This window comes from Hemiscyllium ocellatum, chromosome 11 (genome assembly GCF_020745735.1).
Source record: "Hemiscyllium ocellatum isolate sHemOce1 chromosome 11, sHemOce1.pat.X.cur, whole genome shotgun sequence".
NCBI lineage: Eukaryota > Metazoa > Chordata > Chondrichthyes > Orectolobiformes > Hemiscylliidae > Hemiscyllium > Hemiscyllium ocellatum.
In genome coordinates this window covers 37,037,532-37,060,455 of record NC_083411.1, presented here as the reverse complement: position 1 = coordinate 37,060,455, position 22,924 = coordinate 37,037,532, and the positions used below count along the sequence as shown (strand labels likewise).

Below are 22,924 nucleotides of genomic sequence, written 5' to 3'. Positions count from 1 at the left end.
CGCTCTATTATCCACACAGTTGAGTTCTTGCTTGCTTACCTAAGATGAATTCTCCATTGTATCCATAGTCCCACTATTTATAATTCAGTGTATTCTATCAGAAATGTAGTTAAAGAAAGCATTTTAAGTTAAAGATTGTTCATAAATGATAAACCAAAGCAAGGTGTAATGTAGCGTGTGCATTTGTCAAACCCAGAGCCTCTTTTGTTGGAATATATTTCTCCTGTCCAATGCTTGTAGCTCTAGGATTCAGTGCTAAGGTGGTGATCATTACAAAAGAATCTGTCAGTAACTTTACTGAATTTGATTTGCTTCCTGTTAAAGGTGTTATCAAGGGTCTTGGGCTTAAACAGTGTTGTCTGGCTGGATCTTAAGAACTGTTTAGCAGAATATATAGAATGGAGTTCCCACCTGTGTAGAAAACCTCACTGCAATCCCAATTTAAATACATGCCAAACATTGGAGGCAGGGTTTGTAAGAACTAAATATGTAAAACTAAGATTGGTCTGAGTTATGACTTGTACTCTTTTGGATGTATTTCAATCTCCAATGTGTTCATGATCACATTCAGAATGTGTAAGGCTGACGTCTTCATTAGACTTCACTCTGCTTTAATCTGGGCTGTGGGAGACTGCTTATAGGAAGGCATCTTTACCCTTTGTATCTGAACTCTGGACTTACACTGGAGCTTTAATGCGATTGTTTACCAGAAATGTTTCTGATGCTGATGTCTTTGTGTAGACATAGGTTACCATGAGAGACTCTCCTTCTCAACCTTTCCCCTTGTCTGAGGTTCAAGTTAAACCACTACCATTACAGAAAGCCCTAATAGAGCCAGAGAGTCACAGAGATGTACAGCACAGAAACAGACCCTTCTCCAACTCATCCATGCTGATCAGATATCCTAACCTAATCTAATACCATTTGCCAGCGCTGAGCCCTATATCTCTCTAAACCTTTCCTATTCATATACCTATCCAGATGCCTTTTAAATGTTGTAATTGTACCAGCCTCCACCACTTCCTCTGACAGCTCGTTCCATACATTCACCACCCTCTGCGTGAACACGTTGCTTCTTCAATCCCTTTTATATCTTTCCCCTCTCACTCTAAACTTATGCCCTCTAGTTCTGAACCCCCCCAACAATAGAAAGACTGCATTGTGAATCTTTTTATTTCTTTAATTCTTATTTTCCTAACATATACTGTGTATATCTGTCATGTTCTGTAACTTATTTCTTTATTTTCTCTAATTTTATACCTGAGATTTATACCTAGGTATTTTGTACTTAAGGTGCCACTGTGTGTTGGTGACATTGTACACTTTTCACTGCACTCCAGTACTTTTGTAACTTGGGCACACGTGACACTGAACCTAATTCTAATTCACCAGTCACCTCTCTTTCTCAAATGAGAGAGCAGTCCCATGGGGCTTGTAAGATCGTGGCAATTTTATTTTTAACATCGAACTACAATCTGAGTGAGATAGACGGACTAGATCAGATTGGGATGTCTGGTCAGTGAGGACAAGTTGGACAAAAGGGTCTGGTTCCACGCTGTACAACTCTTATGAGTCTTATGTGTTGCTGTTAAGTTCAAGCCTGTGATCCCGGAAAATAATATTCTGTGCCATAAGCTTAATTTTCAGGTTTTAGTCAAGTGTCCTTTTTTTTCTGCATTGGACCCATATTGCTTTAATATTTGTCAAATTGTTTATTGCAGGGAATGTGGTAACACTGTTACAGTGACTGTCCTGCGAAATACCCCTGTAAGTACAATCTTTCGACTTTTAAAAGCAGAGCTTTCCAATGCTACTCATGGTCATCGGTTCGATTCCAGCCTCGGGCGACTGTCTGTGTGAAGTTTCCATATTAAATTACTAAATTGCCCGTAGTGTTCAGGGATGTGTGGGTCAAGTGCATTAGTCAGGGGAAATGTAGAGTTATATGGTAGGGGAATGGGTCTGGGTGGGATACTCTTCAGAGGGTCGGTATGGACCTGTTGGGCCAAATGACCTGTTTCTACACTGTTGGGATTCTATGGGTTTATTCACAACTCGGTTGCAGTCCAGAGAGATTCACTCGATGTGATTCAGATTCATTCCCAAATACTTTAGTCTGGCATTTGCAAAGGCAGTTTGAATGACATGCCTTAGATGGAGAGGCTAGACAGGATGGGCTTGTATCCCGTGGAGTTTTGAAGACTTATAAGTGAAATAACTAACAGATATAACAAATCTATAGATGGGATGGATGCTGACATTTACAGTGAGCACTTGATCTTGGACACGGGAACAGGAGCAGGCTATTTGGCCTGTTCCTTCAGTCAGCTGTACCTCATCTCTGTCTACTCACTGTCGCTGAGTATTCCAATAAAAATCTATCAAACTTCAATTGACCCTGTTTCCTTAGCATTAAGAGAACTAGATGTCTTGAAGTAAGCTTGCAGAAAGCCACCTGACTCAGAACAGGATGGTGCTTTATGTTCAATTAACATTTGATGGGGCTTGATGAGACTGTGCACTGCTCCAAGTTTGACACAAATTCAACCAGCTCACGTCAGAAGGGTTTGATTCATGCTTCAGTGGCCATTTGTCTTGTGTGATGTGTTATCAAGCTACATAATCAAAGAAGTTTCCAGGCTTCATGCAGGATACAAACGAAGATTTGATCATTAATCTCAGCATATCCTAAAGTGGAGCAGCACCCATCAACTAGACCTCCAGCTCTCTCTATCTAGTTAGAAGTATATGCTATTACGGGGATATTGGATGAGCTTCAGTGCAAGACTGAGGCAAGCACTAGACTTTTAGAGTTGAAATATTAAACTGAGAAGCCATGTCCTCTTTCAGATGGATATAAATGGTCACGTGGCACAATTTGAATGGTTTATTGCAAAGGGAATTAACTGCAAGAGTAGGGAGATTATACATTAATTTTACAGGGCTTTGGGGAGACCACATCTGGAGTACTGTATACAGTATTGGTCACTGTACTTATGGAAGGATGTTAACGCATCGGAAGCAGTTCAGAGAAGGAATACCTGGAATAAGTGGATTGCCTTAGATGGAGAGGCTAGATGGGATGGGCTTGTATCCCGTGGAGTTTTGAAGAGTTAGAAGTGAATTAACTAAAACATCTAAGATCTCAAGGGGTCTTGAACGGGTGAATGCTGAAAGAATTCAGGTTTCCTCTGTGAGAGAATCTGAGAACTGGAGATCATTATTTTAAAATGGGGGGGGGGGGCACCCATTTAAAACAAAGATGAGGAAACCCTTTTTCTCTCAAAGGGTTGTGGGCCTTTAGAATTCCCTTCCTCATGAGGTAGTGGATGCAGAGTATTTAAATATTTTTTAAGGCAGAGATAGACAGATTCCTGATGACTGAGGAGTTGAAAGATTATCAGGGAGATACAGGAATGTAGAGTTGAGGTTAAAGTCAAGAGGAGGCATGATGGCTCAGTGGTTAGCAGTGCTGCCTCACAGGGCCAGGAACCTGGGTTCGTAATCCAGCCTTGGGTGACCATGTGGAGTTTGCACAATCTCCCTGTGTCTGTGTGGGTTTCCTCCTGGTGTTCCGGTTTTCTCCCACAGTCCAAAGATGTGTAGGTCAGGTGAATTGGTAGTGCTAAATTACCCATTGTATTCAGGGATGTATAGGTGAGGTGAATTGGTAGTGCTAAATTGCCCATTGTATTCAGGGGTGTGTAGATTAGGTGAATTAGTCAGGGGTTACTGTTGGAGAATGGGTCTGAGTGAGTTACACTTTGGAGGGTTGGTGGGTGGACTTGTTGGGCTGAAGGGCCTGGATCCTACAATAAAATCAGAACAGCCGTGATTTTATTGAAGAGCGAAGTAGGTTTATAGGCCTACTCTCTTGATCCTTCTTTGTATGTCCGTATTTTAGGTTACAATCAAACTTTTGGAACTCAGAACATCAGTGCAGGGCTTTCCCAATTGCCACACATTGTCAACACAAAACGCCAAAGCTGTTCTTTAAGTGCCATGGTTTCTGTTTGTATACAGGGGCCCAAGTCATCATTTATTACTGAAGAAAAGCGAGCCAGATTGAAAAGCAACCCAGTCAAAGTACACTTTGCTGAGGAAGTGATCGTCAATGGCCAAGTACAGGTTTGTGCCTTCCACAGGCATTTAGCCCACTGACTAGTTCAGCCAGATTATAATTAATCTGATTTGCTCCCAGTATGTTCTGGACTGGGTAACTTGTATTTTTCTATAAAGCACTAGGTGCCTTATTGGTTTTATGCTTCCTGAGGGCCTGAATAATGTTGATTGTGGCGAGCGTTGGTGAAACCTGAGTCCCATACTAGTATTTTAGAATTAAACAAAGCTAATTACATAGGGAAATCAACAGATGTGGCCCAGTGGGCCATGAGGAAAGACTAAAATGTAGGACCATTGATGAACATTAAAGGAGATATTTAATTCCTCCAACTAAAATATATTTAGAAAGGAAGAAAAGAATATAAGAGGGATAAATGCATCCATAGCTAACTAAGGAAGTTAAAGATAACATAAGGGCAAAAACTAAGGCATGCCATATTGCAAAGAGCAGTGGCAGGCTGGAGGATTGGGAAACTTTTAAAGACCAGCAAAGGGTGACTCAAAAGTAATAAAAAGAATGAAGGTTAATTATGAAAGAAAACTAGCTCAAAATATAAAAACGGACAGCAAATAATTTTATCAGTATATAAAAAGGAGAGTAGCTAAGATGAATGTTGGCCCTTTCGAGGTCGAGGAATTAATAGTGGGGAGCGCAGAAATGGCAGAGACTCTAAATCAATATTTTACCTCAGTTTGCACAGTGGAAGACACTGAAACCATCCCAATTTCAACAGGTAATGCAGAGATTATAGAAAAGGTAGAATTTGTAGCAATCACCATCAATAGGGAGAAAATTCTGAGCAAAGTATTGGGATTAAAGGCAGACAAGTCCCCAGGATCTGATGACCTATACCCTATAGTCTTAAAGGAAGTGACAGCGGGGATAGTGGATACATTAATTATAGTATTCCAAAATGTCCTGGAATCTGGAAAGGTTCTAGTGGTTGGAAAATTGCTAATGGAAGACAATAGTTCAAAACGGGAGGGAAATAGAAAGTAGGAAACCAGAGAATGGTTAGTTTATTGTCTGTCACTGGGAAATTGTTTGAATTCATTATTAAGTAGTATTACATTTGTAAAGTAAAAACAACCCACCACAGTCAGTGTGGTTTGATGAAGAATAATTCATTTTCTTTGTGAAGAGTAATTCATTTAATTTGCTAGAACTCTTTGAAGATGTAACAAGTGAAGTGGGTAATAGAGGTCCTGTAGATGTAGTATATCTGGACTTCTGGAAAGCATTTGATAAGGTGCCACACATAACTGGTCTGTGGTTTCCTACTTCTGCCTCCCTCCAGATAATGTGGAACTGGAAGGAACCTGTATGTCTTTCCCATCAGGTTATTAAAAACAGTTTGTGCTCCAGACATGTGTGGACTTTGGATCCCCTGATACTTCATACCATGGTAAAAAATGAGGTCTGCAGATGCTGGAGATCACAGCTGAAAATGTGTTGCTGGTTAAAGCACAGCAGGTTAGGCAGCATCCAAGGAATAGGAAATTCGACATTTTGGGCATAAGCCCTTCATCAGGAATGAGGAGAGTGTGCCAAGCAGGCTAAGATAAAAGGTAGGGAGGAGGGACTTGGTGGAGGGGCGATGGAGATGTGATAGTTGGAAGGAGGTCAAGGTGAGGGTGATAGGCCAGAGTGGGGTGGGGGCGGAGAGGTCAGGAAGAAGATTGCAGGTTAGGAGGGCGGTGCTGCGTTGAGGGAACCGACTGAGACAAGGTGGGGGGAGGGGAAATGAGGAAACTGGAGAAATCTGAGTTCATTCCTTTTGGTTGGACGGCTGGAGGAGGAGCGCCTCATCTTCCGCCTGGGAACCCTCCACCCTCACCTTGACCTCCTTCCACCTATCACATCTCCATCGCCCCTCCCCCAAGTCCCTCCTCCCTACCTTTTATCTTAGCCTGCTTGGCACACTCTCCTCATTCCTGATGAAGGGCTTATGCCCGAAACGTCGAATTTCCTATTCCTTGGATACTTCATACCATGGTGCCAACTCTCAGTTATGCCACTACTTTTTTGGATGCCCAGAACAAAATTTAGTGCCCTCCAACTAGCCACGTTTTGAGGCCTTCTTTCACTAATCTGAAGCAACTGTATGTCCTTCATTAGATCTACCAACTCTACTTAGGGCAGCACAGTGGCTCAATAGTTAGCACTGCTGCCTCACAGCACCAAAGTCCCAGGTTTGATTCCAGCCTTGGTCAATTGTCTGTGTGGAGTTTGCATGTTCTCCCCGTGTCTGTGTGGGTTTCCTCCGGGTGCTCCGGTTTCCTCCCACAGTCACAAAGATGTGCAAGTCAGGTGTATTGGCCGTGCTAAATTGCCCATAGTGTTAGGTGCATTAGTCAGAGAGGGATGGGTCTGGGTGAGTTACTCGTTGGAGGGTCGTTGTGGACCGGTTGGGCCGAAGGGCCTGTTTCCACACTATAGGGAATCTAATCCAAACCTAACACAAGGCCCTTAATAAGGCTGGAAATCTGAAACTTTAGGCATAAGAAGCACACTACCTTAACCCCACCCTGGATTCCTGATCTTCAGTGTAGTCCCTCCAAACCAGTTGCTTTGTTTGGCTTGGTCTCCGGACAAAACATAGAAAACTCCTATGGCTGTGATGGGGTTTGTTTTGGTTGTTAAATCCCAAAGGATTGGCTGAGCTTTTCTGTGGATGTGTGTGTGAGTGAACTTTGGAACAAAATGACAGCAAGAAGTTCATGAATACCTGGAGAGATTGGATCTGAAACTTCAGGAGGGATATTGGAGGCAAACTGTACATATCACTAAGCACAAACACAAAAACAGGTACACAGACACACACACACAGACACAGACACACACATGCACAAACGCAGACGCATACAGACACAGATACAGACACACACACACAAGCACAGATACCGACACCCACACAGGCACACATACGCAGACACACACAAACACAGACACATACAAACACACAGGCAAACACACACAAATGCATACACACACACAAAGATACACAGAAACATATAAATGCATGCACACACACATGCATACGCACAAATACATCCACACCTATATATTTTATATATGCATACACACAATCTCTCTCTGCTGTCCCTCATTTTAGTATTTGTAACAAAGGTAATGAGGAGTCTATTATGTTATTTTGCTTATCTGTTTTCATAAATAATCCTAGAATTTTGCGTTTTATCATCCCCACAGGGTAACTCGCTACTCTTAATGCCCGGTATTCTCAAGGTGTATTTGGAAAATGGACAGACCAAAGCTTTTCGATTTGAGAAAAATACAACAGTGAAGGTAATGACGGCTATAGGTGTTCTTTGTTCCTTGCTGTGAATTTTCCCGTTTGTTGATTTTGCTCAGCTTTGAATGTACTATTAATTTTAACCATCTACTGCGGGTGGGGTAGGAGGGAGGGAGGAGGTGTTGGGGATAGGCTTGGTGGAGAGGGCAGTAAATGAGTGAAAACTTTTAATTCAGTTGTCAATGGATTAAAGTAGCATTAGTGACAAAGATATAGGAGAGAGTTGATGGTGCTTTTTTTCTTTATTTCACTATTTTTGTACTTAAAGTTTGTAACTAGGTAGAACTTTTATAGAATCCCTACAGTGTGGAAACAGGCCCTTTGACCCAACAAGTCCACACTGACCCTCCGAAGAGTATCCCATCCAGACCTATTCCCCTACACTATTACTTTACATTTCCCCTGACTAATCTACACATCCCTGAACACTGTGGGCAATTTAGCATGGACAATTTACCTAACCTGCACATCTTTGGATTGTGGGAGGAAACCAGAGCACCCGGAGGAAACCCACGTCAACACAGGGAGAAGGTGCAAACCCCACACAGACAGTTGCCTGAGGCTGGAATCGAACCCAGTCCCTGGCGCTGTGAGGCAGCAGTGCTAACCACTGAGTCACCGTGCTGCCCCTAACTTTGTACTTAACGTGGTGCCGTGTGTGGCGGCATCGTAACTTGTCACCATACTCCTGTACTTTTATACTTGAGTACACGTGACAATAAAACCTAAAATCTAACTCTGATTTAAAAACCAATTCTAGACCATTCATTCCTGTCTACAAATGTTACTTTCCATTGTCACAATTTTTGTTTATGCTTTATGAACACTAAATGTTGTAAATCAACATTTCCATTCAAGTGCCATAATGTTTTTACAAGCTGCGGCCACTAAGTGATTTCCCTCAATATGATGTGTAGTAAAGACTCAGGTTTGTTATCTAACCATGGAAGTTGCTATGGGCAATCTAGTATTCATTAATATAAATAATAGTGAGATTGAATTGGATTTATCATTCTGATAAATGTTAGATTCAGCACCTTACCTTTAAATAGAGGTCTCCTCTGGGAGCACTGGTGAGACATAAACATCCAACAAATGACTGGTTCCAAATTCAAGGAACAGGCTGATTGACTGAAATGAGTTAGATTGTCTTGTCATACAGTCATGGAGTCATGCAGCACGGAAAGAGACCCTTCGGACCAACTCAACCATGCTGACCAGATATCTCAATCTGATCTAGTCCCATTTGCCAACATTTGGCCCATACCCCTCTAATCCCTTCCTATTCATCTACCCATTCACATGCCTTTTAAATGTTGCAATTGTACCAGCCTGCAACACATCCTCTGGCAGCTCATTCCATACATGCACCAGCCTCTGTGTGAAAAAGTTGCCTGTCAGGTCCCTGTCAAATCTTTTCCCCTTCACTTTAAACCTATGCCCTCTAATTTTGGATTCCCCTATCCTGGGAAAATGACCTTGACCAGTCATCCTATCCATGCCCCTCCTGATTTCTATAAATCTCTACAAAGTCACCCCTCAGCCTCCGACACTTCAGGGAAAACAGCCCCAGCCTGTTCAGCCTCTCCATATAGCTCAAACCCTCCAACTCTGGCAATATCCTTTTTAACATTTTCTGAACCCTTTCAAGCTTAAGAATGTATTTCTTATAGCACGGTGACCAGAATTGAATGTAGTATTTTATAAGTTGCTTCACCAGTTTCCTGTACAGTTGCAACATGACCTCTCAATTCCTATATTCAATGCACTGACCAATGCACTGACAAACTTGCCAACTGCCTTCTTCACCACCCTGTCTACCTGCAACTCCACTTTCAAGGAACTATGCACTTGCACTCCTAAGTATCTTTGTTCAGTAGCAGTCCCCAGGACCTTACCATTAAGTGTATAAGTCCTGCCCTGATTTGCCCTATCAAAATGCAGCACCTCACAGTTATCTAAATTAAACTCCATCTGCCATTCCTCGGCCCATTGACCCATCTGATCAAGATCCTATTGTATTCTGAGATAACCTTCTTCACTATTACTACATCACCAATTTTTGTTTCATTAACATCCTGTTTTGCCCAGTGAAACCTTGTCATTTAATCTCTCCTGCCTTCCATCACAGACCTTCCCTTTTTCTGTTTCACCACTCACTGCTCTCTGTCTGCAATACTCATTTTGAACCTGTTACATCTCCAACTCTCTCTAATTCTGAAATACGCTCTTCATTAATGCTGAAACTTTAATTTTGTTTCTCTCTCCATAGATACAGCCTGACCAGTTTATTATTTCCAGCTTTTTCTATTTTTTTATTTCAGAGTCTCAGTATTCTGATCTGCCTCTTATATTAACATGATTTTTATTAACAACATCAATGACAACAATCTGCATTTAGAGAGTGTATTTACTCAGGTGTTTCACAGGACATTTATGAAACCAAAATTGACACAAATCATATAAAGAGATACTAGGATAAATGATAGAACTCTTAGTGAAAGCGATGTGCCTTAAAGGAGGTGAAAGGAATGGAAAGGCAGGGAAATGCTGAACTTGGCTATCAGCGATGGAATGTTTAAAGTCAGGGAGTTGAATGAGGCCAGAATTTGAAGAATGTAGATGTCTTGGAGGATGGTAGTAGTGGAGGACACACAGAAATAAGGATGGTCAAGAAAATGGAGGGTTTTGAAATGAAGGATAATGGTCAAGTCAATGTACACCAAAGAGACAGAGTTCAGGTGAACAGGAACCTGTAAGTTAAATGTAGGCAACAGATTTTTGGCTAAGCTATCATCTATGAAGGGTGGGGGATGGAACACCGGGCAGGAATTCGGACCTCAATATAATTAAGTTGCAGTAGAGTGTTTCAGCAATAGATGAGTCGAGGATGGAGTCAGGCAATAGTATTGAGGTGGGATATAGGCAGTCTTAGTGATGATGTGGATTTGTGGTAGGATCTCTGGTCAAATGTGGTTCCCAGGTTGCAAAGTCTGGTTCAGCCTCAGCTAGTTGAGACCGAGGTGGAATTGGTAACTAGAGAACACAGCAGGACTTGAAGATAATAGCTTTAGTCTTTCTGGTATTCAGTTTGAAGAAATCTTCTCTCATCAGTACTGAATGTGATTCCAAAGTCTGACATTCTGGAGACATTGGAGGTTGGAATGGAATCATAGTTCAATAATTTCTTTAAGAATTTAATTTGGTTATGAACTGAAAGAGCAAGATTGATTATACTGTAGCCATCTGGTAATCTGTGAAATGAGCAAACTTTGAGGTACAATACTGACCACGTTTCAGAAGTAGCTCTTTAGCATTAAAGCACTGTGGAACATCTTTTGGTGATAAAAATGTGTTGTCCTAATGCTGTCGATTTCTTTAATGCACATGAACAGTATACAAAAGCAACCGAATCTGCAGAATAGCAAACATAACATAGAACAAAAATTATTGATGTAAGCTTCTCGATCAACACTTGATTTTTAATCTGACTTTCAAGGTAATATCCAAAGTCTTGTATTCACTGCGTAATGGATGAAAGCATTTATCCACTAAAGGCCAAATTCTGCAGTGAGGATTGTCAAGATTCATGGATGATAACTGAAATAAGTCAACTCCAAAAATGCTTTTCCATTTTTGCATTTATCCAGCAATTAAAAAAGCTTTTAGACATTGACAGAACAGGACAGACAATAGATGTTGGAAAGGGAAGCAAGAACGACTGCTAATTACAATGGGCCCTGTTCCTGCCAATGGCAGAGGTACTGGGAGATACGGTAACCCCCTCGACCTTTATGTCTGGTCACCAATTAGTTCTAGTCAAGAAAGTCCATTGGCAACCTATTCAATCTGCTAAGGTCTTAAGTAATCAATTATTGGCCACTGATGAGCGTCAAATGACCACCTTCGATGTCTCTCTCTTTACATTCCTGCTGGTGTTGGTTTCCCTGGAAAACCAGGGTGACCTCGCTGCCGGATTGGGAGGGGGGATCTCCAGTTACCCCAAATGGCATCTACCTCTAAACTCCATGACCATCCCCCATTGTCTTCCCACACTGTGACAAGAAGATAAAGAAGACTTGTGTTATTGCAGCTGGATCTCATGATGAGTAGGCCTTGCCTGACTTCAGGACTCAAAGGCTGCTAGCCTCTGATTGGCAGGCAATTTCTGACAACCCAGGATACTAGCATTGAGCCCAATGAAGGGCCAGGAAACTCGCCCAGGCTTACCAGTCAGCTCTGACTGTCTTCTCAGCCAAGGGCAGGGGTACATTACTCACCACTGAAAGCCAGTGTGAGAAAAAAGAGGAACTTCATGCCCTCTGAGTTGATATATTAGGCACCAGGATTGTGGATGGTGCAGAGGTTTGGACAACCTATAGAGCAAGAGATGTAGTGAGTGGATGGAGGAGGGGGTTTGGACAGCGGATGGAGAAGGGGTTTGGGAGGGTGGGTGAAGAAAGCGGTTGGGATGGTGGATGGGGAAGGGGGTTGGGAGAGTGGGTGGAGCCGAAGGTTGGGAGAGTGGGTGGAGAAGGGGTTTGGGAGAGTGGGTGGAGAAGGGGTTTGAGAGAGTGGGTGGAGAACGGGACTGGGAGAGTGGGTGGAGAAGGGGTCTGGGAAAGTGGGTGGAGAAGGAGCTTTGGGAGAGTGGGTGGAGAAGGGGGCTGGGAGAGTAGGTGGAGAAGGGGGCTGGGAGAGTGGGTGGAGAAGGGGGCTGGGAGAGTAGGTGGAGAAGGGGGCTGGGAGAGTGGGTGGAGAAGGGGTTGGGAGGGTGGGTGAAGATGGGGACTGGGAAAGTGGATGGGGAGGGAGGGGTTTGGGAGACTGGATGTGAAAGGGGGTTGGAACAGTGGAGAAGGGCATTGGGAGAGTGGGTGGAGAAGGGGGTTGGGAGTGTGGGTGGAGAAGAAGGTTGTGAGAGTGGGTGGAGAAGGGGACTGGGAGAGTGCATGGAGAAGGAGGCTGGGAGAGTGGGTGAAGACAGGGGCTAGGAGAGTGGGTGGAGAAGTGAGCTGGGAGAGTGGGTGGAGCAGGGGGCTGGGAGAGCGGGTATAGAAGGGGGTTGGGAGAGTGGGTGGAGTAGGGGTTTGGGAGATTGGGTGGTGAAGGGGGCTGGGAGAGTGGGTGGAAAAGGGCATTGGGAGAGTGGGAGGAGAAGGGGTTGGGAGAGTGGATGGGGGAGTGTGCTGGGAGAGTGGGTGGAGATGGGGGCTGGGAGAGTGGATGGAGAAGGAGGCTGGGCGAGTGGGTGGAGAAGGGATTTGGGAGAGTGAGTGGAGAAGGTGCATGGGAGGGTGGGTGGAGAAGGGGTTTTGTTGGGTGGGTGGGGAAGTGGTTTGGGAGAGTGGGTGGAGAAGGGGTTTGGGAGAGTGGGTGGAGAAGGGGGTTGGGAGAGTGGGTGAAGATGGGGATTGGGAGAGTGGATGTGAAAGGGGGTTGGAACAGGGGGAGAATGGCATTGGGAGAGTAGGTGGAGAAGGGGGTTGGGATGGTGGATGGGGAAGGGGTTTGGTAGAGTGGGTGGAGAAGGGGACTGGGAGAGTGGGGGACAAGGGGACTGGGTCAGTGGGTGGAGAAGGGGACTGGGAGAGTGGGTGGAGAAGAGGACTGGGAGGGTGGGTGGAGAAGAGGGCTGGGAGAGTGGGTGGAGAATTGGACTGCGAGAGTGGTTGGAGAAGGGGGTTGGGAGAGTGGGAGGAGAAGGGGGTTGGGAGAGTGGATGGAGGAGAAGGTTGGGAGAGTGGGTGGAGAAGGGGTTTGGTAGAGTGGGTGGAGAAGGGGACTGGGAGAGTGGGTGGACAAGGGGACTGGGAGAGTGGGTGAAGAAGGGGACTGGGAGAGTGGGTGGAGAAGAGGACTGGGAGGGTGGGTGGAGAATTGGACTGCGAGAGTGGTTGGAGAAGGGGGTTGGAAGAGTGGGTGGAGAAGGAGCTTTGGGAGATTGAGTGGAGAAGGGGACTGGGAAAGTGGGTGGAGAAGGGGTTTGGAAGAGTGGGTGGAGAAGGGGACTGGGAGAGTGGGTGGAGAAGGGGACTGAGAGAGTGGGTGGAGAAGAGGACTGGGAGGGTGGATGGAGAGGTGGGCTGAGAGAGTGGTTGGAGAAAGATGTTGGGAGAGTGGGTGGAGAAGGGCATTGGGAGAGTGGGAGGAGAAGGGGGTTGGGAGAGTGGATGGGGAAGTGTGCTGGGAGAGTGGGTGGGGAAATGGGGCTTGGAGATTGGGTGGAGAAGACGACTGGGAGAGTGGGTGGAGAAGGGGCTTTGGAAGAGTAGGGGGAGAAGAGGGCTGGGAGAGTGGGTGGAGAAGGGGGCTGGGAAAGTGGGTGGAGAAGGAGCTTTGGGAGAGTGGGTGGAGTAGGGGGCTGGGAGAGTAGGTGGAGAAGGGGGCTGGGAGAGTGGGTGGAGAAGGGGTTTGGGAGAGTGGGAGGAGAAGGGGTTGGAAGGGTGGGTGAAGGTGGGGACTGGGAAAGTGGATGGGGAGGGAGGGGTTTGGGAGACTGGATGTGAAAGGGGGTTGGAACAGTGGAGAAGGGCATTGGGAGAGTGGGTGGAGAAGGGGGTTGGGAGTGTGGGTGGAGAAGAAGGTTGTGAGAGTGGGTGGAGAAGGGGACTGGGAGAGTGCATGGAGAAGGAGGCTGGGAGAGTGGGTGAAGACAGGGGCTAGGAGAGTGGGTGGAGAAGTGAGCTGGGAGAGTGGGTGGAGCAGGGGGCTGGGAGAGCGGGTATAGAAGGGGGTTGGGAGAGTGGGTGGAGAAGGGGTTTGGGAGATTGGGTGGTGAAGGGGGCTGGGAGAGTGGGTGGAAAAGGGCATTGGGAGAGCGGGAGGAGATGGGGTTGGGAGAGTGGATGGGCGGGTGTGCTGGGAGAGTGGGTGGAGATGGGGGCTGGGAGAGTGGATGGAGAAGGAGGCTGGGAGAGTGGGTGAAGACGGGGGCTGGGAGAGTGGGTGGAGAAGGGGGCTGGGAGAGTGGGTGGAGAAGGGGACTGGGAAAGTGGGTGGAGAAGGGGACGGAGAGAGTGGGTGGAGAAGGGGACTGGGAGGGTGGATGGAGAGGTGGGCTGAGAGATTGGTTGGAGAAAGATGTTGGGAGAGTGGGTGGACAAGGGCATTGGGAGAGTGGGAGGAGAAGGGGGTTGGGAGAGTGGATGGGGAAGTGTGCTGGGAGAGTGGGTGGGGAAATGGGGCTTGGAGATTGGGTGGAGAAGGGGACTGGGAGAGTTGGGGGAGAAGGTGGCTGGGAGAGTGGGTGGAGAAGGGGCTTTGGAAGAGTGGGGGGAGAAGGGGGCTGAGAGAATGGATGGGGACGGGGGTTTGGGAGAGTGGAATGTGGACGAGGCTTTGGGAGACTGTGTGGAGAAGGGGTTCAAAGAATAGGTGGAGAGCGGGGCTGGGAGAGTGGATGGGGACGAGGGTTTGGGAGAGTGGACGGGGACGGGGATTTGGGTGAGTGGGTGGAGAACGGGTACGAAGAATGGGTGGAGAAGGGGCTGGGAGAGTGGATGTGGATGGGGATTTGGGAAGTGGATGGGGATGAGGGTTTGGGAGAGTGGGAGGAGAAGGGTGTTGGGAGAGTGGATGGGGAAGTGTGCTGGAGAGTGGGTGGAGAAATGGGGCTTGGAGATTGGGTGGCGAAGGGGGCTGGGAGAGTGAATAGGGAGGATGGGTTTGGGAGAGTGTATGGGAAAGGGGGTTGGAACAGTGGAGTAGGGCAACAGGAGAGTGGGTGGAGAAGGGGGTTGGGAGAGTGGGTGGGGAAGGGGGTTGGTAGTGTGGATGGGGAAAGAGGCTGGTAGAGTGGGTGGGGAAGGAGTTGGGAGCGTGGATTGAGAAAGGGCTGGGAGCGTGGGTGGAAAAGGGGGTTGGGAGAGTGGGAGGAGAAGGGGGTTGGGAGAGTGGATAGAGAAGTGTGCTGGAGTGTGGGTGGAGAAATGGGGCTTGGAGAGTGTGTGGAGAAGGGGTTTGGGAGAGTGAATAGGGAGGGTGGGTTTGGGAGAGTGTATGTGAAAGGGGGTTGGAACAGTGGAGTAGGGCAATGGGAGAGTGGGTGGCGAAGGGGGTTGGGAGAGTGGGTGGGGAAGGGGATTGGGAGTGTGGATGGAGAAGAAGGTTGGGAGAGTGGGTGGAGAAGGGTGCTGGGAGAGTGGGTGGAGAAGGTTGCTGGGAGAGTGGGTGAAGAAGGGGGTTGGGAGAGTGGGTGGAGAAATGGGGCTGGGAGAGTGCGTGTAGAAGGGGGTTGGGAGAGTGTGTGGAGAAGGGGGTTGGGAGAGTGGGTGGAGAAGGGGTTTTGGAGAGTGGGTGGGGAAGGGGTTTGGGTGAGTGGGTGGAGAAGGTCATTGGGAAAGAGGGAGGAGAAGGGGGTTGGGAGAGTGGATGGGAAAGTGTGCTGGGAGAGTGGGTGGAGAAGGGGGCTGGGAGAGTGGGTGGAGAATGGGTTCGAAGAATGGGTGGAGCAGGGGGCTGGGCGAGTGGATGGGGATGAGCGTTTGGGAGAGTGGATAGGGAAGTGGGTCTGGGAGAGTGGATGGGGACAGAGGTTTGGGTGAGTGGGTGGAGAAGGGGGCTGGGAGAGTGGTGCGGAGGATGGGTTTGGGAGAGTGTATGTGAAAGGGGTTTGGAACAGTGGAGTAGGGCAATGGGAGAGTGGGTGGAGAAGGAGATTGGGAGAGTGGGTGGGGAAGGGAGTTGGGAGTGTGGATGGGGAAAGAGGCTGATAGAGTGGGTGGGGAAGGAGTTGGGAGAGTGGATGGAGAAGGGGCTGGGACATTGGGTGGAGAAGAAGGTTAGGAAAGTGGGTGGAGAAGGGTGCTGGGAGAGTGGGTGGAGAAAGGTGCTGGGAGAGTGGGTGGAGAAGGGAGCTGGGAGAGTGGGTCGAGAAGGGGGTTCGGAGAGTGGGTGGAGAAGGGCTGGGAGAGTGGGTGGAGAATGGGTTTGGGAGAGTGGGTGGAGAAGGGGTTTGGGAGAGAGGGTGGAGAAGGTCATTGGGAGAGTGGGAGGAGAAGGGGGTTGGGAGAGTGGATGGGAAAGTGTGCTGGGAGAGTGGGTGTGAAGGGGGCTGGGAGATTGTGTGGAAAAGGGGGCAGGGCGAGTGGATGGGGATGAGGGTTTGGGAGAGTGGATAGGGAAGGGGGTTTGGGAGAGTGGATGGGGACGGGGGTTTGGGTGAGTGGGTGGAGAAGGGGGCTGGGAGAGTGTGTCGAGAAGATGGCTGCGAGAGTGGGTGGAGAAGGGGGCTGGGAGAGTGGATGGAGAAATGGGGCTGGGAGAGTGGGTGGAGAAGGGATTTGGGAGAGTGGGTGGGGAAGGGAGTTGGGAGTGTGGATGGGGAAAGAGGCTGGTAGAGTGGGTGGGGAAGGAGTTGGGAGAGTGGATGGAGAAGGGGCTGGGAGATTGGGTGGAGAAGAAGGTTGGGAAAGTGGGTGGAGAAGGGTGCTGGGAGAGTGGGTGGAGAAGGGTGCTGGGAGAGTGGGTGGAGAACGGGTTTGGGAGAGTGGGTGGAGAAGGGGGTTCGGAGAGTGGGTGGAGAAGGGGGCTGGGAAAGTGGGTGGAGAAGGGGTTTGGGAGAGTGGGTGGAGAAGGGGGTTCGGAGAGTGGGTGGAGAAGGGGGCTGGGAAAGTGGGTGGAGAAGGGGTTTGGGAGAGTGGGTGGAGAAGGGATTTGGGAGAGTGGGTGGAGAAGGTCATTGGGTGAGTGGAGGAGAAGGGGGTTGGGAGAGTGGATGGGAAAGTGTGCTGGGAGAGTGGGTGAGAAGGGGGCTGGGAGAGTGTGTGGAAAAGGGGGCAGGGCGAGTGGATGGGGATGAGGGTTTGGGGGAGAGGATAGGGAAGGGGGTTTGGGAGAGTGGATGGGGACGGGGGTTTGGGTGAGTGGGTGGAGAAGGGGGCTGGGAGAGTGGGTCGAGAAGGTGGCTGGGAGAGTGGGTGGAGAAGGGGGCTGGGAGAGTGGATGCGGAGGGTGGGTTTGGGAGAGTGTATGGGAAAGGGGGTTGGAACAGTGGAGTAGGGCAATGGGAGAGTGGGTGGAGAAGGGGGTTGGGAGAGTGGGTGGGGAAGGGGTTTGGGAGTGTGGATGGGGAAAAAGGCTGGTAGAGTGGGTGGGGAAGGGGTTGGGAGAGTGGATGGAGAAGGGGCTGGGAGAGTGGGTAGAGAAGAAGGTTGGGAGAGTGTGTGGAGAAGGGGCTTGGGAGAGTGGATGGGAAAGTGTGCTGGGAGAGTGGGTGGAGAAGGGGGCTGGGAGAATGGGTGGAGAAGGAGTTCGAAGAATGGTTGGAAAAGGGGGCTGGGCGAATGGATGGGGATGAGGGTTTGGTAGAGTGAATTGGTTGGGGGTTTGGGTGAGTGGGTGGAGAAGGGGGCTGGGAGAGTGGGTCGCAAAGGTGGCTGGGAGAGTGGGTGGAGAAGGGGGCTGGGAGAGTGGATGGGGAGGGTGGGTTTGGGAGAGTGTATGGGAAAGGCGGTTGGAACAGTGGAGTAGGGCAATGGGAGAGTGGGTGGGGAATGGGGTTGGGAGTGTGGATGGGGAAAGAGGCTGATAGAGTGGGTGGGGAAGGAGTTGGGAGAGTGGATGGAGAAGAGGCTGCGAGAGTGGGTGGAGAAGAAGGTTGGGAGAGTGGGTGGAGAAGGGCGCTGGGAGAGATGATTGGAGAAGGGTGCTGGGAGAGTGGGTGGAAAAGAAGGTTGGGAGAGTGGGAGGAGAAGGGGGTTGGGAGAGTGGATGGGGAAGTGTGCTGGGAGAGTGGGTGAGAAGGGGGCTGGGAGAGTGCTTGGAGAAGGGGGCTGGGAGAGTGCGTGGAGAAGGGGGCTGGGAGAGTGGGTGGAGAAAGCGGCTGGGAGAGTGGGTGTAGATGGGAGCTGGAAGAGTGGGTGGAGAAGGGGCTTTGTGAGAGTGGGTGGAGAAGAGGGTTGGGAGAGTGGGTGGAGACGGGAGCTGGGAGAGTGGATTGTGACGGTGGTTTGGGAGAGTGGAATGTGGGCGAGGCTTTGGGAGAGGGTGGAGAAGGGGGTTCGAAGACTGGGTGGAGAAGGGGGCTGGGAGAGTGGGTGGAGAAGGGGCTTTGGGAGAGTGTTTGGAGAAGGGGTTTGGGAGAGTGGGGGGAGAAGGGGGCTGGGAGAGTGGATGGGGACGGGGGTTTGGGAGTGTGGGTGGAGAAGGGGTTTGAAGAATGGGTGGAAAAGGGGGCAGGGAGAGTGGGTGGAGAAGGGGCTTTGGGAGAGTGTTTGGGGAAGGGGTTTGGAAGAGTTGGGGGAGAAGGGGGCTGGGAGAGTGGATGGGGACGTGGGTTTGGGAGAGTGGATGGGGACGGGTGTTTGGGAGAGTGGATGAGGACGGGGGTTTGGGAGAGTGAATGGGGACGGGGGTTTGGGAGAGTGGATGGTGACGGGTGTTTGGGATAGTGGATGGGGACGGGGGTTTGGGAGAGTGGATGGGGACGGGTTTTGGGTGAGTGGGTGGAGAAGGGGGTTGGGAGAGTGGGTGGAGAAGGGGGTAGGGAGTGTGGATGGGGAAAAAGGCTGGTAGAGTGGGTGGAGAAGGAGTTGGGAGAGTGGATGGATAATGGGCTGTGAGAGTGGGCAGAGAAGAAGGTTGGAAGAGTGGGTGGAGAAGGGGGCAGGGAGAGTGGGTGGAGAAGGTTGCTGGGAGAGTGGGTGGAGAATGGGGCTGGGAGAGTGGGTGGAGAAGGGGGTTGGGAGAGTGGGTGGAGAAGGTCATTTGGAGAGTGGGAGGAGAAGGAGGTTGGGACAGTGGATGGGAAAGTGTGCTGGGAGAGTGGGTGAGAAGGGGGCTGGGAGAGTGGGTGGAGAAGGGGTTCGAAGAATGGGTGGAAAAGGGGGCTGGGCGAGTGGATGGGGATGAGGGTTTGGGAGAGTGGATGGGGACGGGGGTTTGGGTGAGTGGTTGGAGAAGGGGGCTGGGAGAGTGGATGGGGAGGGTGGGTTTGGGAGAGTGTATGGGAAAGGGGGTTGGAACAGTGGAGTAGGGCAATGGGACAGTGGGTGGAGAAGGGGGTTGGGAGAGTGGATGGGGAAAGAGGCTGGTATAGTGGGTGGGGAAGGAGTTGGGAGCGTGGATTGAGAAGGGGCTGGGAGAGTGGGTGGAGAAGAAGGTTGGGAGAGTGGGTGGAGAAGGGGACTGGGAGAGTGCGTGGAGAAGGGGGCTGGGAGAGTGGGTGGAGAAAGCGGCTGGGAGAGTGGGTGGAGAAGGGGCTTTGGGAGAGTGGGTGGAGAAGAGGGTTGGGAGAGTGGGTGGAGAAGGGAGCTGGGAGAGTGGATTGAGACGGTGTTTTGGGAGAGTGGAATGTGGACGAGGCTTTGGGAGAGGGTGGAGAAGGGGTTCGAAGACTGGGTGGAGAAGTTGGCTGCGAGAGTGGGTGGAGTAGGGGCTTTGGGAGAGATTTTGGAGAAGGGGTTTGGGAGAGTGGGGGGAGAAGGGGGCTGGGAGAGTGGATGAGGACGGGGGTTTGGGAGTGTGGGTGGAGAAGGAGTTTGAAGAATGGGTGGAGTAGGGGGCTGGGAGAGTGGGTGGAGAAGGGGCTTTGGGAGAGTGTTTGGAGAAGGGGTTTGGGAGAGTTGGGGGAGAAGGGGGCTGGGAGAGTGGATGGGGACGGGGGTTTGGGAGAGTGGATGGGGACGGGAGTTTGGGAGGGTGGATGGGGACGGGGGTTTGGGTGAGTGGATGGGGACGGGAGTTTGGGAGAGTGGATGGGGACGGGGGTTTTGGAAAGTTGATTGGGCTGGGAGTTTGGGAGACTGGATGGGGACGGGGGTTTGGGAGAATGGATGGGGACGGGGGTTTGGGAGAGTGGATGGGGACGGGAGTTTGGGAGAGTGGATGGGGATGGGAGTTTGGGAGAGTGGATGGTGATGGGTGTTTGGGAGAGTGGATGGGGATGGGGGTTTGGGGGAGTGGGTGGAGAAGGGGTTCGAAGAATGGGTGGAGAAGTGGGTATGAATGTGGATGGAGGATGAGGTTGGGACACTGGATAGAGCAGGGGGTTCCCACAGCAATGCAGCAGCAGATGTAGACTGTGAATGGAACAGGGACTGTAGACTTGGGCAGTGAGTAAGGCAGGATGTTAGGGATGATTTAACACTTTTTCCTTCATATTTCTGCAGTGCTTATTATCATGTTGCTTCGGAGTCTTCTTAGATCGTAAGAACATAAGGAACAAGTGGAGAAGTAGGCCATTTAGCTCCCTGACTCCTATCCTGCCATTATGCAAGATCATGGCTGATCTGCTCCAGCCCTCAACTCCTGTTTCATGCTCACGTCTTAATATTTTAAATATCTACCTCGTGCTTCTTTAAATACTTTCAGGGATCTCAACTCCACAACTCCTTGTGAACGAGAATTCAGATATTTACCTTGCTTCAGGAAAAGAAATTTTTTTCCATGTCATTCTGTAACTATGTCCCCTAGTTTGAGATTCCCCAACAAGTGGAAACATCTTCTCAACATCCAGCCTTTCACGTTCCCTGAGAATCCTATATGTTTCAATCAGGTCACCCCTCATTCTTCTACACTCGAGTGAATAATGGCCGAACCTGTTTAGCCGTTCCTGAGAACTCAACCTCTTCGTCCCAGGAATCAGCCAATAGGAGAGGATTTTATATTAGATTACTTACAGTGTGGAAACAGGCCCTTCGGCCCAACAAGTCCACACCGACCCACCGAAGCTCAACCCACCCAGACCCATTCCCCTACACCAAACACTACGGGCAATTTAGCATGGCCAATTCACCTAACCTGCACATCTTTGGACTGTGGGAGGAAACCGGAGCACCCGAAGGAAACCCACAGACACAGGGAGAATGTGCAAACTCCACACAGTCAGTTGCCTGAGGCGGGAATTGAACCCAAGTCTCTGGCGCTGTGAGGCAGCTGGGGATAGGTAATACAACCATATATCTTCAACAGGAAATTCAGAAAGGCAATAAGAAATTAATTTTGTTTTCCCTTTCTACTGAAATTTGAAAGGATATCATTCTCACCCTGAAGTCAAAGTTATCCATCCGTTGTATTGAGCATTTTGCTCTGGTTTTGAAGGAACGATACACTGTCAACAAGATCTATATCTTACATGATGATGAACTCATTGAGCAGGTACGTTGGGGTTTCTTTGAACTGTTTACATGAGGGAGTGATATCCTTGAGAGTTTGCAAGCTTTTAAGTAGACAACTAAAGTTACCCACATGTATGTCTACAGAATGAAACCCTTAACCATCCTCTGTATCAGTTCTGAGGAAGGGTCACTGGACCCACCGGGTCACAATAACTCTGATTTCTCTTCACAAATGAGCTTTTCCAGCAACTTCTGTTTTTGCCTCTATATCTGTTGGCTTTGTTACCTAACATTGGACTGCTGTCCAAATCTGGCATTTTGAATAGTTTGTTCCATTTGCTGCAGCCTAAAGAAAAGTTCTGTTTTTGGAGACTTTGTAAATGGAATTTGAACAAAGCAGCATCTCTTGGCTTTATCAAATTCTGGTTCAGAAATGCTGATCAATATTACACAACATAGGAGTGAAGAAGATGTCTCTCTGCATTACCTATGGTATTTCCTGGTAATCACTTTTCTGGGAAGGCAAATTGTACGTTCACTTTGGATAAAAAGTTGGATTGGATATAGGAGTCAAACAGTCTTCTCACAACAATTCCAGGATATTGGTGAGGTCACACCTAAACGACTGTGTACAGTTTGGATCCATCTACCAAAGGAAGGATGTAACAGCAGAAGAGGGGCTGTGACCAGTCAGATTGGTTCCTAGAATGAGGTGGTTGTCTTATGTTGGAAGGTTGAGTAAATGAATTCAGTGTTTCTTGAAGTTCAGAAGAATGCAAGGAGATAGAATGGAAATCCATGGGACTGTTCTTAATGTCCCATATAACATAAAATATGACAGGTAGCTGCCTTCCTGTCCACTCCAACCTGCTCCTGATAAAATGAAGGTACGTGAGTGAGTGCCAACATCAGCAACTGAACTGTATTTTTAAAAGAAATTAACAGGTATTTGGAATTGTTAACGTGATCTAAATATTACATTGGCAATGCCATGATATACTTGGTATGGGTCAGCTATTTTCTTAAGCAGACTGGTTAAAAGATGGGAGGAAAGAGAGTGGTGGTCCATCCTTCTTTGGGTGGCGTGTCCACATCGAGAGCCTTCCCCTCGGCTGTCACTCCCCACCTTTGTAAGTTCCCACATGGCTGGTGAATCTCGCACATAGGGTCACTCACACTCTCAGAATGCGATGCTGCCCAAGTAGAACCGGGATGGAGAGTTGAGTTGTGAATCTTTGGAAAACTGTATTTTGGAGAGCTGAGGATGGTCTGACATTGAGCCTATTCAAGGTAAAGGGTGGCAGATTTTTGTGTTCTAAAAGAACAAAGGGATATGGAGATAGTACAGGAAGGTGAAGTTAAGGTACATGTTAATTATAATTTTGTTGAATGGTGGAGCAAATGGCCTGCCCCAGTTCCTAATGCTTA

General features: G+C 48.8%; 1 protein-coding gene across 1 annotated transcript in view; it reads left to right on the top strand.

The window, feature by feature from the left end:
* Positions 1-22,924, top strand: part of LOC132820307 (FERM and PDZ domain-containing protein 1-like) — a 55,731-nt gene that overhangs the window by 5,230 nt on the left and 27,577 nt on the right. The window contains exons 4-7 of the mRNA XM_060832331.1: positions 1,722-1,767; positions 4,024-4,128; positions 7,334-7,429; positions 21,411-21,536. Of these exons, the coding sequence (XP_060688314.1) occupies positions 1,722-1,767; positions 4,024-4,128; positions 7,334-7,429; positions 21,411-21,536 (373 nt within the window). The remainder of the gene's footprint in view (positions 1-1,721; positions 1,768-4,023; positions 4,129-7,333; positions 7,430-21,410; positions 21,537-22,924) is intronic.